General features: G+C 42.5%; 2 protein-coding genes across 3 annotated transcripts in view; one reads left to right on the plus strand and one right to left on the minus strand.

Moving 5' to 3' along the window:
• The window catches only part of CDKL2 (cyclin dependent kinase like 2), an 87,321-nt gene that overhangs the window by 67,089 nt on the left and 6,630 nt on the right, over positions 1-13,602 (plus strand). The window lies entirely within an intron of this gene.
• On the minus strand, positions 837-10,911 carry ODAPH (odontogenesis associated phosphoprotein). 2 transcript variants are annotated; one of them, XM_032164058.2, is made up of 3 exons: positions 10,828-10,911; positions 2,476-2,614; positions 837-2,340 (listed from the first exon to the last, which is right to left on the minus strand). In XM_032164058.2, exons 1-3 carry the CDS (start codon positions 10,892-10,894, stop codon positions 2,289-2,291), a joined length of 258 nt encoding a protein of 85 aa, XP_032019949.1. In that variant the 5' UTR covers positions 10,895-10,911; the 3' UTR covers positions 837-2,288. The 2 variants fall into 2 exon arrangements, with proteins under 2 accessions (XP_032019949.1, XP_032019940.1); XM_032164049.2 differs by having other exon boundaries at positions 1,912-2,614.

Genomic DNA, 13,602 nt, shown 5'->3' on the forward strand with positions numbered 1-13,602 from the left:
TTGTTTCAAAAACAGCTAGTCAAAAGGAACTTATTTGAGAAACTAATTCACATGGAGGTATTAGTGGTTCCACATTATCCTTCTAATTCAATAAACCTGCTAGGAATCTCTGTATTTAAAAAGTGAATTTGTGAATCCAAAGGAATGATGCAAATTTTTCTAAGTCACAGAAGCATATACTTCCCTCCCCCAAATAAGCCTTTTGCACTCCTAGGCCTATACTTTTAATAGCAGGTGTGGGCTGCTTCTCATATTCTATGCATGTTCCAGGGTGAGGAATAATGCAATTTTACCTAGAGCTATGTTGAAAAGGCCCTTACTCTGAAACACTATAGGAGTAGCCTGCCTTCTATAATTAATGCAGTGATTAATGCATCAAAGCTGTTCATCCATCAGTAGTTTGTCTTAGTTTACCTGAGGCTTACATATTACTTAGCAAGTCCTTCAAGGACTAGATTTCAGAACGATTAAATTTTGAATTGCAAAAGTTCTAACATTTGGGAAGAGAAAGCCCAGTCAAAGGTAGGTTAGTTTTTGGCAGTTGCTGGCACTATGAGGACACCGAGTACCTAGGCGAGTGGTGAGCATGCCGGAATAAAGGAGGAGAGTCAGAAGGGGAGGTGGGTTTCAAATACAAGCCTTTATCTGTCTTCAAGTTTGCCTGAAGCTGGCCCTTTTCTGGTATGTCCCCATCAACCAAAAAAAGAGAGCAGGTAGGGTGTATTTCAAAATATAGTTTTGTTTTTTCTGATGAGGTTTTCAAGTAGGTTTTTATTGAAGCCTGTAAATTTGAAGCAAAAATCTGTTCTTAAAATGAATATTTTCTAGAATGTGAATTAAATAGTTTTTTTCTTTTTTGATCATTTTAATAAAGCAAAGAAACATAGCATGATGATTTTATCTCTCTTTCCTTTTTCAGGGCAACCATTCCCAAAGTCCTTTCATGTCTTCGTCCTGATTTTTTTTTTCTGTTTTTGTAGCAGCAGCAGCAACAGCAACTTTTGCATGTAGATCTTGGGAGGAAAAAGTGCAAGCCGCTGACCACATATGCAGAACTAAAGTTCTTATGTTACAGGCAAGATAAGTGGCATAAACAGGAAGATGTGTTTCACAGAGTGGCCAAAACAAATAACCAATGAATGCAATCTGTGGGATTTGTTTCTTATGTTGCACCCTGAGAATACAAGGTTCCAAGAGTTGAGGGAACTTATGTCTGTAGAGTTCTAGAGGTACCAGAATATTCTTGTAGCAGTTTAATCAGGCTTTTTGAACCTGGAATTACGTTAAAAGTTTGAGAGGAAGAATATCATTTTAGCCAGCATCTATGTAATGATAACGGGAAACAGTGAGAAAATTATCCAATTAATTTGCATCAGTTGAAGTCAACATTAAAGTAAATTTAGATACTATAGTTTAAAAGTAACCATTTGGGGCTGGGCGCAGTGGCTCACGCCTGTAATCCCAGCACTCTGGGAGGCCGAGGTGGGTGGATCACCGGAGGTCAGGAGTTCGAGGCCAGCCTGGCCAACATGGTGAAACCCCATCTCTACTAAAATTACAAAAAATTGGCCAGGCGTGGTAGCGGGTGCCTATAATCCCAGCTACCTGGGAGGCTGAGGCAGGAGAATTGCTTGAACCCAGGAGGCAGAAGTTGCAGTGAGCTGAGATAGCACCACTACACTCCAGCCTGGGCAGCAAGAGTGAAACTCTGTCTCCAAGAAAATAATAATAATAATTGTTATTTGGGTTAGACAAGTCAGTTTATATCTTTAAAGTATTATCTACAGTCAGACTCCTCATAACTTTTTAATTGCTTTAAGCTTTATAATTTCTTTTAAAGTTTACTTTGACAATGCACCTTGCTCTGTACGTTTTCCAATGAGTATAAAAACGGTGTCATCAGTGTCTTCATGTGGTTTATAATGATCTCAATTTATTTAAATCCTGTTTAATTTAGAGGAGGAGATGGATTCTTTCAGCATCTTAGTATGGATAGGAATTACTAGAGCCACCCATTTAAAGATTTTATTTGCATAAATATCCTGTGACCATAAGAGGCTGAGGATAAAAATAACGTGGTTATTGTCCAATTTTGCAAACATCAATAACCTATGATCCAATATCTTCACTGCTAACAAAGAGAACAGTTTCTAGTCAGTGGTGTTTAGGATACTTAATCTTCAAATCCAATAGTTTTAGTTTCAAAAGATAAAACAGAAATCTTTTTGTTGCTTTTTTCTGAAGGATAGGCTTTTTTTGCTTCAGTATGTTTGGGTTTCTCTTCCCTCTCAGCTTTCCTCAGATGAGCTTCCTCTCTGGAGTCTTCTTCTGGGGAAATATCTGTAAGTAAGGTGACGGTGTGGCCAATAAAATGGCTGGAATGGAAAACGGTGGTTACACCTTGAAGGGAGGAAAGGTCTGTTTGGAAACCTAAAATGGATTCTGGGCCTTCGTGGAAAAAAATGGAAGGGACACCTGGGCGTCTTTGTGATGGGCTGGACCGTTGTGACCGGACTCCTCGGGGCGGGTGGAGGGGTGAGTGTAAAGATCTGGCAGTCGGTAGCGTCTGCGTTATTTTGTGAGTCTCCAGGAGGGGTAAATACCTCTTCTTGTCCTGTGGAGAGGAAAACACAAGTCAGGAAACAGCTCTGGTAACAGAAGCAGAAGAGTGGTTTAGAGTGGTGGCAGAGGAGAAAGGTGAGAAGAGAGAATTACAGAAATCTCAATGTGTATTTGAAAGAACTGCCAATGTTCAATGAAATGAAACACAGACACACCGGATGACCCAGCATTTCCACTGTGGGGAATTTACCCAAGAGAAATGAATGTTTATGTCTATAAAAAGACTTGTTCAGGGGTGTTCACAGTAGCCTTATTCATAACAGCCTAAATGCAAACAATCTAAGTGTCCGTCAACAGAAGAATGCATGAAGAAACTGTGTATATTCATACAATGAAATAATACTCAGCGACGCAAAGGAGGAACTAGTAATACCCACAACATGGATACAGCCCATGAATGCTGAGCAATAGAAGTCAGACACAGAAGTGTACATACTGTGCAACTCCCTGTATATGAAGTTCAAAAACAAGCAAAGCTAATCTATAGTTAAAAAAAAGTCAAAATAATAATTCAGCTTAGGGAAAGGATAGGTATTTTTTAGCAGAAAGTGTAGCCAGGGACCATTCTTTAGAAATGTTTCATATCTTGATCTGGGTGGTTGTTACATAGATATGGTTATCTATATATCTATATGTATACACACACAGGTGTACACACACATATATAATTTGTATATAAACACATATATATGTACATACATATGTTTATACACATACACACACTTATATGTACCCATATGTAAAATGTAATCAAGCCTTACCTTTAAGATGTGTGGATTTTGGCCGGGCACTGTGGCTCATGCCTGTAATCCCAGAATTTTGGGAGGCCGAGGCTGGCAGATCACGAGGTCAGGAGATTGAGGCCATCCTGGCTAACATGGTGAAACCCCGCCTCTACTAAAAATACAAAAAAATTATCCGGGCGTGGTGGCGGGCACCTGTAGTCCCAGCTACTGGAGAGGCTGAGGCAGGAGAATGGCGTGAACCCGGGAGGAGGAGCATGCAGTGAGCCAAAGATTGCGCCACTGCACTCCAGCTTGGCTGACAGAGCGAGACTCCGTCTCAAAAAAAAAAAAAAAAAAGATGTGTGGATTTTATTGCATGTAAATTATAACTAAATAAAGAAAATTCAGCTGAAAAAAAGATCTTAATTAATGTTAAGAAAATAAAAATAACTGTTCAAAAGTTCTGCTTCAACTGCCCAAGTAGTGAAATAATTTCCTAGGGGAAGGGAGGGGCCATTTACAAGCAGCAGGAGAAAGAGCACTGAGAACCAGGATACAATTATTTTTAGAGAAGAAATTTGGATCAAACCCAAGTGTCATAGTCTTCCTTGGCTGTATCATTGAATCAAATTGGGTACAAAAAAGTAATCTATTCTTTAGAAAATTGTTCCTTCACTCCCTTAGAGGCTTACATATACAGCCTGCAAAGGGCTGCCAGTGTGAATGATGATAAAATGAACTTCCCCTGTAATCCCAGCACTTTGGGAGGCCGAGGTGGGCGGATCACCTGAGGTCAGGAGTTCTAAACCAGCCTGACCAACATGGAGAAACTCCTACTAAAAATACAAAAATTAGCCAGGCATGGTGGCGCATGCCCGTAATCCCAGCTACTCGGGAGGCTGAGGCAGGAGAATTGCTTGAACCCGGGAGGCGGAGGTTGCGGTGAGCCGAGATTGCACCATTGCACTCCTGCCTGGACAACAAGAGCAAAACTCCGTCTCAAAAAAAAAAAAAAAAACCAAACAAAAAACTTCCCACAGGAAGTTGAGAGTGCTGAGGCACTTATAAAGGACTAGATTCCCCTCTCGTTTGGGACAGTTGAATTCAGGTTTTTTGGCTGTATTGGATATGCTTGTTATTTGCCTATTTCCACAGTCCCTCATACATATTCTGTTTCATCGATGAACCCTGGAAATATCAGTTGTCAGTCCTACACACCTTCTGGCTATGGCTGATTGGACCACTGATAGACACTCAACTCATTCATTGTCTGGTCAGTGACCAATCAGATTCTCACTTAAGAATTAAGCCACAGTGGAAGACGTCAGTGGAAGGTGTAGAGCAGGGGCTGGAGTGTCAGATTTCGTCCTGTGGAATGTTGAGAATGCAGAGAAGCCAGTCTGCACATAGAAGCAGCAAAATAGGGAAGGCTTCTGGCACAGAGGAAGAGACCAGAAGCCTTGTGGTAACACAGTGATGTTGGGAGTAGCAGCCTTGGTGTTTTTTTTTTTTTCGACGGAGTCTCCATCTGTTGCCCAGGCTTGAGTGTAGTGGTGTGATCTCGGCTCACTGCAGCCTCCACCTCCTGGGTTCAAGTGATTCTCCTGCCTCAGCCTCTTGAGTAGTTGGGATTACAGGCGCCCGCCACCATGCCTAGCTAATTTTTGTATTTTTAGTAGAGATGGGGTTTCGCCATGTTGGCCAGGCTGGTCTCGAACTCCTGACCTCAAGTGATCCACTTGCCTTGGGCCTCTCAAAGTGCTGGTATTATAGGCATGAGCCACCATGGCCGGCCAGTTTTTGGCTTTTCAGGGAGCCCTAGCTTTTTTTTTTTTTTTTTTTGAGATGGAGTCTTGTTCTGTCGCCCAGGCTGGAGTGCAGTGGCACAATCTCGGCTCACTGCAAGCTCCGCCTCCCGGGTTCACGCCATTCTCCTGCCTCAGCCTCCGAGTAGCTGGGACTACAGGCGCCTGCCACCACGCCTGGCTAATTTTCTTTGTATTTTTAGTAGAGACGGGGTTTCACCGTGGTCTCGATCTCCTGACCTCGTGATCCACCCGCCTCGGCCTCCCAAAGTGCTGGGATTACAAGCGTGAGCCACCGCGCCCGGCCAGGGAGCCCTAGCTATTCTTAAGTTTCTTGGAGATGTCCTTATAATAATCAATCCACCTCCAACTCTACTTGTTTCTAAAGCTAGCTTGAATGGGTGTCTGTTCCTTGAACAAAATACCAACCCCTTCTCCCATAGCTTTCAGGGTACATTGAAATTCTAAAACTGAAACTAGATTGAGACACTTTAAACTACAGAAAATGACCAAATCCCACATTAGTCGCTTTTTTTCTGGTAAGTTCTGAACCTTACAGGAAGAAGACATTCTGCCAAGAATCTAGTCGCTAGGAGAGAAGCTAGTCTCTTTTTTTTTTTTTCTTTGAGATGGAGTTTTCCTCTGCAGGCTGGAGTGCAGTGGCGCTATCTCGGCTCATTGCAAGCTCCGCCTCCCGAGGTTCACGCCATTCTCCTGCCTCAGCCTCCCAAGTAGCTGGGACTACAGGCGCCTGGCACCATGCCCGGCTAATTCTTTTTTTAAAAATATTTTTAGTAGAGACGGGGTTTCACCGTATTAGCCAGGCTTGTCTCGATCTCCTGACCTTGTGATCCGCCCGCCTCGGCCTCCAAAAGTGCTGGGATTACAGGCGTGGCCACCACGCCCAGCCAAGCTAACCTCTGTTTTAAGCCCCATTTTGACATTTTGCTGTCAGCTCAGGCTTAACAAGGCCTTGAGCTCTGCCACTAGGTTAACTGTGCTCCAGCTGTTAAAAACCACCCACCCACCCGCCTCTTGTGCTCATCTGATTTCTAGAAACCTGTAGCTACTCTCTAAATCCTCCTCTAACAGTTGGGTTTCAGAGCCTGCAAGGCAGGTTTTCTCTGACTCTGGGATGTCCAGTAGTGTTCAGTGCTGTCTTTTTCTGGAAATTTTCAAGGGTGCAAGATCAAGGTATAAGCTTGCTTCAATCACGTACCCAGGAATGTGGGCAGGACCACATAAAACCACATTCTTCCAAACAAACTAGACCTATGGTGATTCTATTGAGTCGCTAGTTAGCTAGCACAAGTGTCCTAAAATGTGGGAGCAATAGTGATTGGTTTGGGAACCTGTCACATCTTACGAAGTTAGGGCCACACATCTGAGAAAGTGGGTTGATGCCGTTTATGGTCTCTGACTTCAGCTGATCTAATACTGCTCATTAATTCTTTTATCTTTGTTCTTCTCTGTTCCTTATCTTCTAAACCTTTGCTATCTCCTCGAATTTCCCTCAAAATTTTCATTCTTCGTTCATCTGAAGAATTTGCTTTGAAACTCTGTCTACCTTTCTAAGTTGATTAATCAGCTTCATATTCCGGAGAGAAAGCTGAGGTAAGCTACCATGAACTTCTTTGGTTCCTACTCCTCTCTCTTTAAAGTCCGTACAGCTACTGATTCCACTTCTCCTCCTATTTAATCCACTGGAATCTAACCCTGCCTCCTTCCCGCTCCAAAAGCCACTTTGGCAACAGTCATCAATTGTCCTGGGCTTCTGAAAAGGTGGTTGCAGATGCCCAGAGCACTCTTTGCCTGGCTAACTCCTATTCAATTTCAAGTCTCTCTCTCTCTTTTTTGTCAGGGAGGCCTTTCCTACCCAGAGGCTTGGTTAAAACCCTTTGCAACATGCTTTCGTAGTACCCTGTGCGTCCACTTTCATCATGCTCATCAGCTGTGTGATTATTATTCAGTGGCTCTGCTCCACTGAAAGATCTACGTGACCGTCTTGTAGACTGCTGCCTCCGCATCCCTAGCAGGGTGCCTCCAGTACAATTGAATTGATTGAGAGAAATCTCAGTTTCTATAATTGCAAAGTTACCAAGTTCCTACTTCTCAGGAGTAGTGTGTCGAATAATAAGCAAATATTTCCCCTTACGTAACATACTGACATACTATCAAAGGCACTGGATGTCAAAGATGAGAGCTCTTCTGCAACCTTAATAAGACCAAAGTAGGTCAAATATTTAAATGCAGATTAAAAATATTTTGAGAGGCAGAACAGCAAAGTGTTTAAAAGGATAGGCCCTAGAGCCAGGCTTCCTGAGCCCTGCCATTTAATAACTGGGTGAACATAGATAGATTCCTTAACCTCTTTGAGTGTCATTTTCCTCCTTTGTAAAATGAAGAAAATAATACTACCCATCTCATCATCTCTTTGTGAGTGTTACCGGAAATAAAATGTGTAAAGTGCTGAGAACACTGTTGGACGTACAGTTCGCACTTAATAAGTGCTAGCTATGGTTATTAATCTTGAATGTTATGGAAACATTCTGTTAGCCTGAGCACCATTTTCTTAGGCCCATAAAATTTGTGCATTAAAGATAGGGCTACTGGGGACACATGTTACTAGAATAGGACCTCCCCAATGACAGGGACTGTTGACTCTTGGTCACTGCCGGTGTCTCCAGCACCTAGAATAGTCCCTGGCTTATAGTGGTGCTCAGTAAATACTTGATGAATTAAATGGTCAGGCCGACCTTGAATGTTCCTCTCTGTATATTTTTGTGGAGTTCAGTGAGTATTTAATTTCAGTCCCAGAAAATCTGCAGTAATAATTTATATTAAAAATTGGCTGGGTGTGGTGGCTCACACTTACAAGCCCAGCACTTTGGGAGGCCAAGCCAGGCAGATTACTTAAGCTCAGGAGTTCAAGACCAGCCTGGCCAACATGGTGAAACCTCGTCTCTACTAAAAATACAAAAATTAGCCGGGCATGGTGGCGGACATTTGTAATCCCAGCTACTCCGGAGGCTGAGGCAGGAGAATCATTTGAACCCAGGAGGTGGAGGTTGCAGTGAGCTGAGATGGTGCCACTGCACATTCCAGCCTGGGCGACAGAGGGAGACTCTGTCTCAAACAAACAAACAAACAAACAAAAAATTAGAGTATAATAGAAGAAACAAGGCAAAATATTGCTTGGAATTTGAGTATCAGTTTTAAGGTGGTTTATTATAGTCTAGACATGAAATTCATAGCATACCAACAACTACTTTAAAAACAAGTACTTTTGAAAAAAAAGATAATGATGAAAGACCTTTTTTTTATAATTACCTATACTCTGTGGTTATTTGGGCAGACAAAGCTGGCTTGCAGTGAACTATACTGATTTTAAGAGAAGTCAGCTTTCTACTTAAAGTTTAAGTATGCAGTTCTTGCCTTACATGGCGCATGGAGTCTTGGAAACTAATTCTCATGTGCTTTCAGACTTGAGCCAGAAAGAATAAGTTCTATGATTGATTTTTACTCACAATAACTGCAAGACTCAATTTATTTTGTAGACTCACAGAATGACTATCTTGGTCAAATCTCTAATTTCACAGATAAAATATCGGAGCCCAGAAAGTATCAGACAGGCCTCTTTCAATTCTATGCTGTGAGTCAAGTTGTTTCAACAAAGTACAGGTTACTACATTAGGGGCTCTGGCAAACGCAGAGATGATTAAGATTAAGAGCCTGAGCTCAAGGAGTGGGCAGATGCTATGAAGCCAGGGATCTGCAGTACAGAGCAGATGCCATACGTGCCGTAGGTGATGCACAAGTAGCTGTAAGAATTCAAAGGTGTCAGGAAGAGAAACTGCAATTTTAAAATTATTATGTCTTAACAAAGACTTCGTAAAGGCAAAATCGTAGTGGCATTTAAATGTTGTGCCTTAAAGCAGAATTGCAACAAACAGAGGTGAAAGCAAGAGGAGGGAGCAGCTGTGGTTGCTACCGTGCATCAGTGAGAAGAGGGTGAGTATGGAGATCCACACATGACCTTGTCGGGCAGACCCAGGATGTGTGTGAATGAGTGATGAACTGCAAGCAGGGCTGCTGGGATAGAATGAAGCTACATTTGAAGGACTTCGAGGGATTGTAGGGAAAAGTGAGCCAAATTCGGAAATCAAATCTGATGTTTTAATGGGTGTTTTGTTTTTTGAAACAGAGTTTCACTCTCGTTCCCCAGGCTGGAGTGCAATGGCACGATCTCGGCTCATGGCAACCTCCACCTCCCGGGTTCAAGCGATTCTCCTGCCTCAGCCTCCCGAGTAGCTGGGATTACAGGCATGTGCCACCACACCTGGCTAATTTTGTATTTTTTGTAGAGATAGGGTTTCTCCATGTTGGTCAGGCTGGTCTCGAACTCCCAACCTCAGGTGATCTGCCCGCCTTGGCCTCCCAAAGTGCTGGGATTACAGGCGTGAGCCACTGCACCCAGCCTCAGTGGGTGTTTTTAAGATGTGAGTAAAATAAATCTCTAATCTCATTATAACTTGTTTAGCTATGTGTTTACCAAGCCTCCTGAAGAGCGGTTCACTTTTTGCAGAGAAAGTGGCAGGTGGCTAATTTTGTTTTATGATGCTTCTTTTAGATGTCACTTTTAGCAGGTGAGGCTTGGGGGCCTTGCCTTGGGATATGGGGGCAGGTTTTGTTCATAATCTATGCCGTTCCCTGATTGCCAGAGTGTGTGCAGAGGTTGGATCTGAGTGGATCCACAACCAGCTCTTATGTCCCTCCCCCTCTGCTGTCTAGTGTGACCTCTGAGGGATGGGAACAGGGAATCTGTCTGGGGATGAGCAGGGTTTGGCTGAGCCCCTGCAAAGCCCCCTCCCCAAGACATGTGAAAGGGGCGAAGGGCTCTGTTTGACTCCTAGGTCCATCTTCCCTAAACAGCATCTAGTTTTGGAATTAAAATAAACTGAAGGAAAGGTTAGATCTAGGCTCCCCAAGATTTCCTTCCCTTGTATTTCCCTCTTTTCATCCCTTCCCCAGCCTTTTCTTTCCTTTTCCTAGGTGTTTGCAAACCAATTCTAAGGCTCAGGACACATTTTGTAGTGGGAACAAAGAAAGAGAATAGGAACAGTTGAGAAATGGAATCTAATATAATCCTAAAGAAAGAAACCTGTGCCCGCCTCTGTGGCACCAAAATGCAGCTCAATAGATGTGATTAATTAAAGCAATGAACAAAGACTAAATACCCACCATGTGCAAATTAATATGCTGCTGGAGATAGAAAGTGGACAGTGCTGTAATTCAAAGTGGAATTGTTAGCTTTGTAACCATAATAACTAGTATTTGTATAGTGTTTTTAGCTTGAAGAGTTTTTCACAGATGATAGCTCATTTGGTCCTTGCAAACCCCGTAACGATGGATATTATTAATATTGTCACTTCACATATGAGGAGTCTGATACTCAGAGATGTTAAGTGTGTCTAAAGTCACAGAGCTATTGCTGAGACGAGGACCAAGGTCTTCAGGTGACAAAATCCAACCTCCTTCTCTTTAACCACAAGGCTGATGGAAGCTGAGGTAAATATTTCCAATTTATGGGAACGTATAATCATGGAGCCAGTTTTGTCTTTTCCTACAACTTATTAATTAGTGGACCCACAGTAGAATAAAAGCAAAACCCTTACCTTCTGCCACAGTTACCACCAACCAGCATACCAGTAACCAGTAGGAGAAGCAGTGACTGTGAGCCATGGCTTCTACTGAGCAGTCACTGCGTTGAACCCGATGTTGCTTTAAAGGGCAGTTGGTGAGTCACCAGCAGCCTGATTCAGGTAATTTGCATTTGCACAGTGGACCACAGTGATCAGGGCTTGCGGTGTGGGGGTAAGAAATCAGCAAGGAAATACCAGACAGTATTTGTCAACCAGAAGCTTCTTGGAATTACAGCCAGATATCAATCATCTCTCCTCAGAGGGGGATTTTGGACAACCACGCCTTCACCATCCTTCTGATCCCTCAAATCTTCTCCCATGTTAGTGCCTTTTAGTTGTGTATATCAGTCTTCCTCTGCAAGAGAAATAAGCTGTCCAGAAACATGGAACAGTGCTTCGCTCTGTGCAGCTTACCTACTTAAAAAGCGAAACAAGAGGGAGAGGGCATTACCCGGAGGCTTCCTGACCCCGGTGGTTTGCAGTGGAGAGTTGGGGATCATTCTTAGGCCCCCAACGAGGGTTTATGCTGCTTCTCTGCTCTGCTTTTGTCCAGGAGGCGAGGGCAGCAGAATCAGAAAGTGATCTTCCCTAGTGGTCATGATGGTCACTGTCTAAACAAACATAAACATTTGGGAGAGTAACTTAGTGAGTCGTCCTTTCACGGCTCCTCCTGATTCACCATATTGCATATAAGATGGACATGACATGTCTACGTCCAGTTGGTTTCCTGAAAGACTTCATCAGCTGCTGGATATATGAGAGGGGATTGTCACAGGTGATTAAGAACATGGACCTAGGAGTTAGGTAAAATTCCAGTCTTCGTTCCTTTTCTTACTAGCTGAGTGACTGTGGTGAGTCCCTGAGACTTGCTGAAGCCTCAGGGGCCTCATCTGTAAGATGGGACTTGTGGTATTACCCTCAGGAATTTGTGAACTAAGGAGATCCTTTTTTTTTTAGGGTCTTTTTATTTTATTTTACTTTATTATTATTATACTTTAGGTTTTAGGGTACATGTGCACAATGTGCAGGTTTGTTACATATGTATCCATGTGCCATGTTGATTTCCTGCACCCATTAACTCGTCATTTAGCATTAGGTATATCTCCTAATGCTATCCCTCCCTCCTCCCCCCACCCCACAACAGTCCCCGGAGTGTGATGTTCCCCTTCCTGTGTCCATGTGTTCTCATTGTTCAATTCCCACCTATGAGTGAGAAAATGCGGTGTTTGTTTTTTTGTCCTTGCAATAGTTTGCTGAGAATGATGATTTCCAGTTTCATCCATGTCCCTACAAAGGACATGAACTCATCATTTTTATGGCTGCATAGTATTCCATGGTGTATATGTGCCACATTTTCTTAATCCAGTCTATCGTTGTTGGACATTTGGGTTGGTTCCAAGTCTTTGCTATTGTGAATAGTGCCGCAATAAACATACATGTGCATGTATCTTTATAGAAGACGGATTTATAGTCCTTTGGGTATATACCCAGTAATGGGATGGCTGGGTCAAATGGTATTTCTAGTTCTAGATCCCTGAGGAATCGCCACACTGACTTCCACAATGGTTGAACTAGTTTACAGTCCCACCAACAGTGTAAAAGTGTTCTTATTTCTCCACATCCTCTCCAACACCTGTTGTTTCCTGACTTTTTAATGATGGCCATTCTAACTGGTGTGAGATGGTATCTCACTGTGGTTTTGATTTGCATTTGTCTGATGGCCAGTGATGAGCATTTTTTCCATGTGTTTTTTGGCTGCATAAATGTCTTCTTTTGAGAATTGTCTGTTCATATCCTTTGCCCACTTTTTGATAGGGTTGTTTTTTTCTTGTAACTGGATCCCTTCCTTACATCTTATACAAAAATTAATTCAAGACGGATTAAAGACTTACATGTTAGACCTAAAACCATAAAAACCCTAGAAGAAAACCTAGGCAATACCATTCAGGACATAGGCATGGGCAAGGACTTCATGTCTAAAACACCAAAAGCAATGGCAACAAAAGCCAAAATTGACAAATGGGATCTAATGAAACTAAAGAGCTTCTGCACAGCAAAAGAAACTACCATCAGAGTGAATAGGCAACCTACAGAATGGGAGAAAATTTTCGCAACCTACTCATCTGACAAAGGGCTAATATCCAGAATCTACAATGAACTCAAGCAAATTTACAAGGAGATGCTTAAAAAAATTTTTTTTTAATATTTCAATATCTTTTGGGGTATGAGTGGTTTTTGGTTACATGGATGGACTCCATGGTGGTGAACTCTGAGATTTTAGTGCACTCATCACCCGAGCAGTGTACACTGCACCCAATATATAGTTTTTTATCCCTCAACCCCTTCCCAACCTCCCCCACCCCTAGCCTCTAAAGTCCATTATATCATTCTGTATGTCTTTGTGTCCTCATAGCTCAGCTCCCACTTATAAGTGAGAACATACGATATTTGGTTTTCCATTCCTGAGTTACTTAACTTGGAATAATGGCCTCCAACTCCATCCAAGTTGCTGCAAAAGACATTATTTCATTTTTTTTATGGCTGACTAGTAGTCCACAGTGTATTTCTACCATATTTTCTTTATCCACTCATTGGTTGATGGCTACTTAGTTGGTTTCATATCAAGGAGATAATTGACATACAGCTCCAACCACAGTGCCTGGCCTGTGAAAGGGAGTGTTTGTGATTGTCATTAAATTATAATAACCCCAACTGATAATTTATTCCCCTAGGAGGCTGTACTTGCCA

Source organism: Hylobates moloch, unplaced genomic scaffold, assembly GCF_009828535.3.
Source record: "Hylobates moloch isolate HMO894 unplaced genomic scaffold, HMol_V3 SCAFFOLD_2, whole genome shotgun sequence".
NCBI lineage: Eukaryota > Metazoa > Chordata > Mammalia > Primates > Hylobatidae > Hylobates > Hylobates moloch.

Bases quoted from the DNA above. Each gene is read 5' to 3' on its own strand.
- ODAPH (XM_032164049.2), bottom strand. From the start codon at position 10,894: ATGGCTCACAGTCACTGCTTCTCCTACTGGTTACTGGTATGCTGGTTG. The intron at 2,615-10,827 runs GTAAGGGTTTTG...TCCTCTCCACAG, and splicing joins GGTGGTAACTGTGGCAGAAG to GACAAGAAGAGGTATTTACC.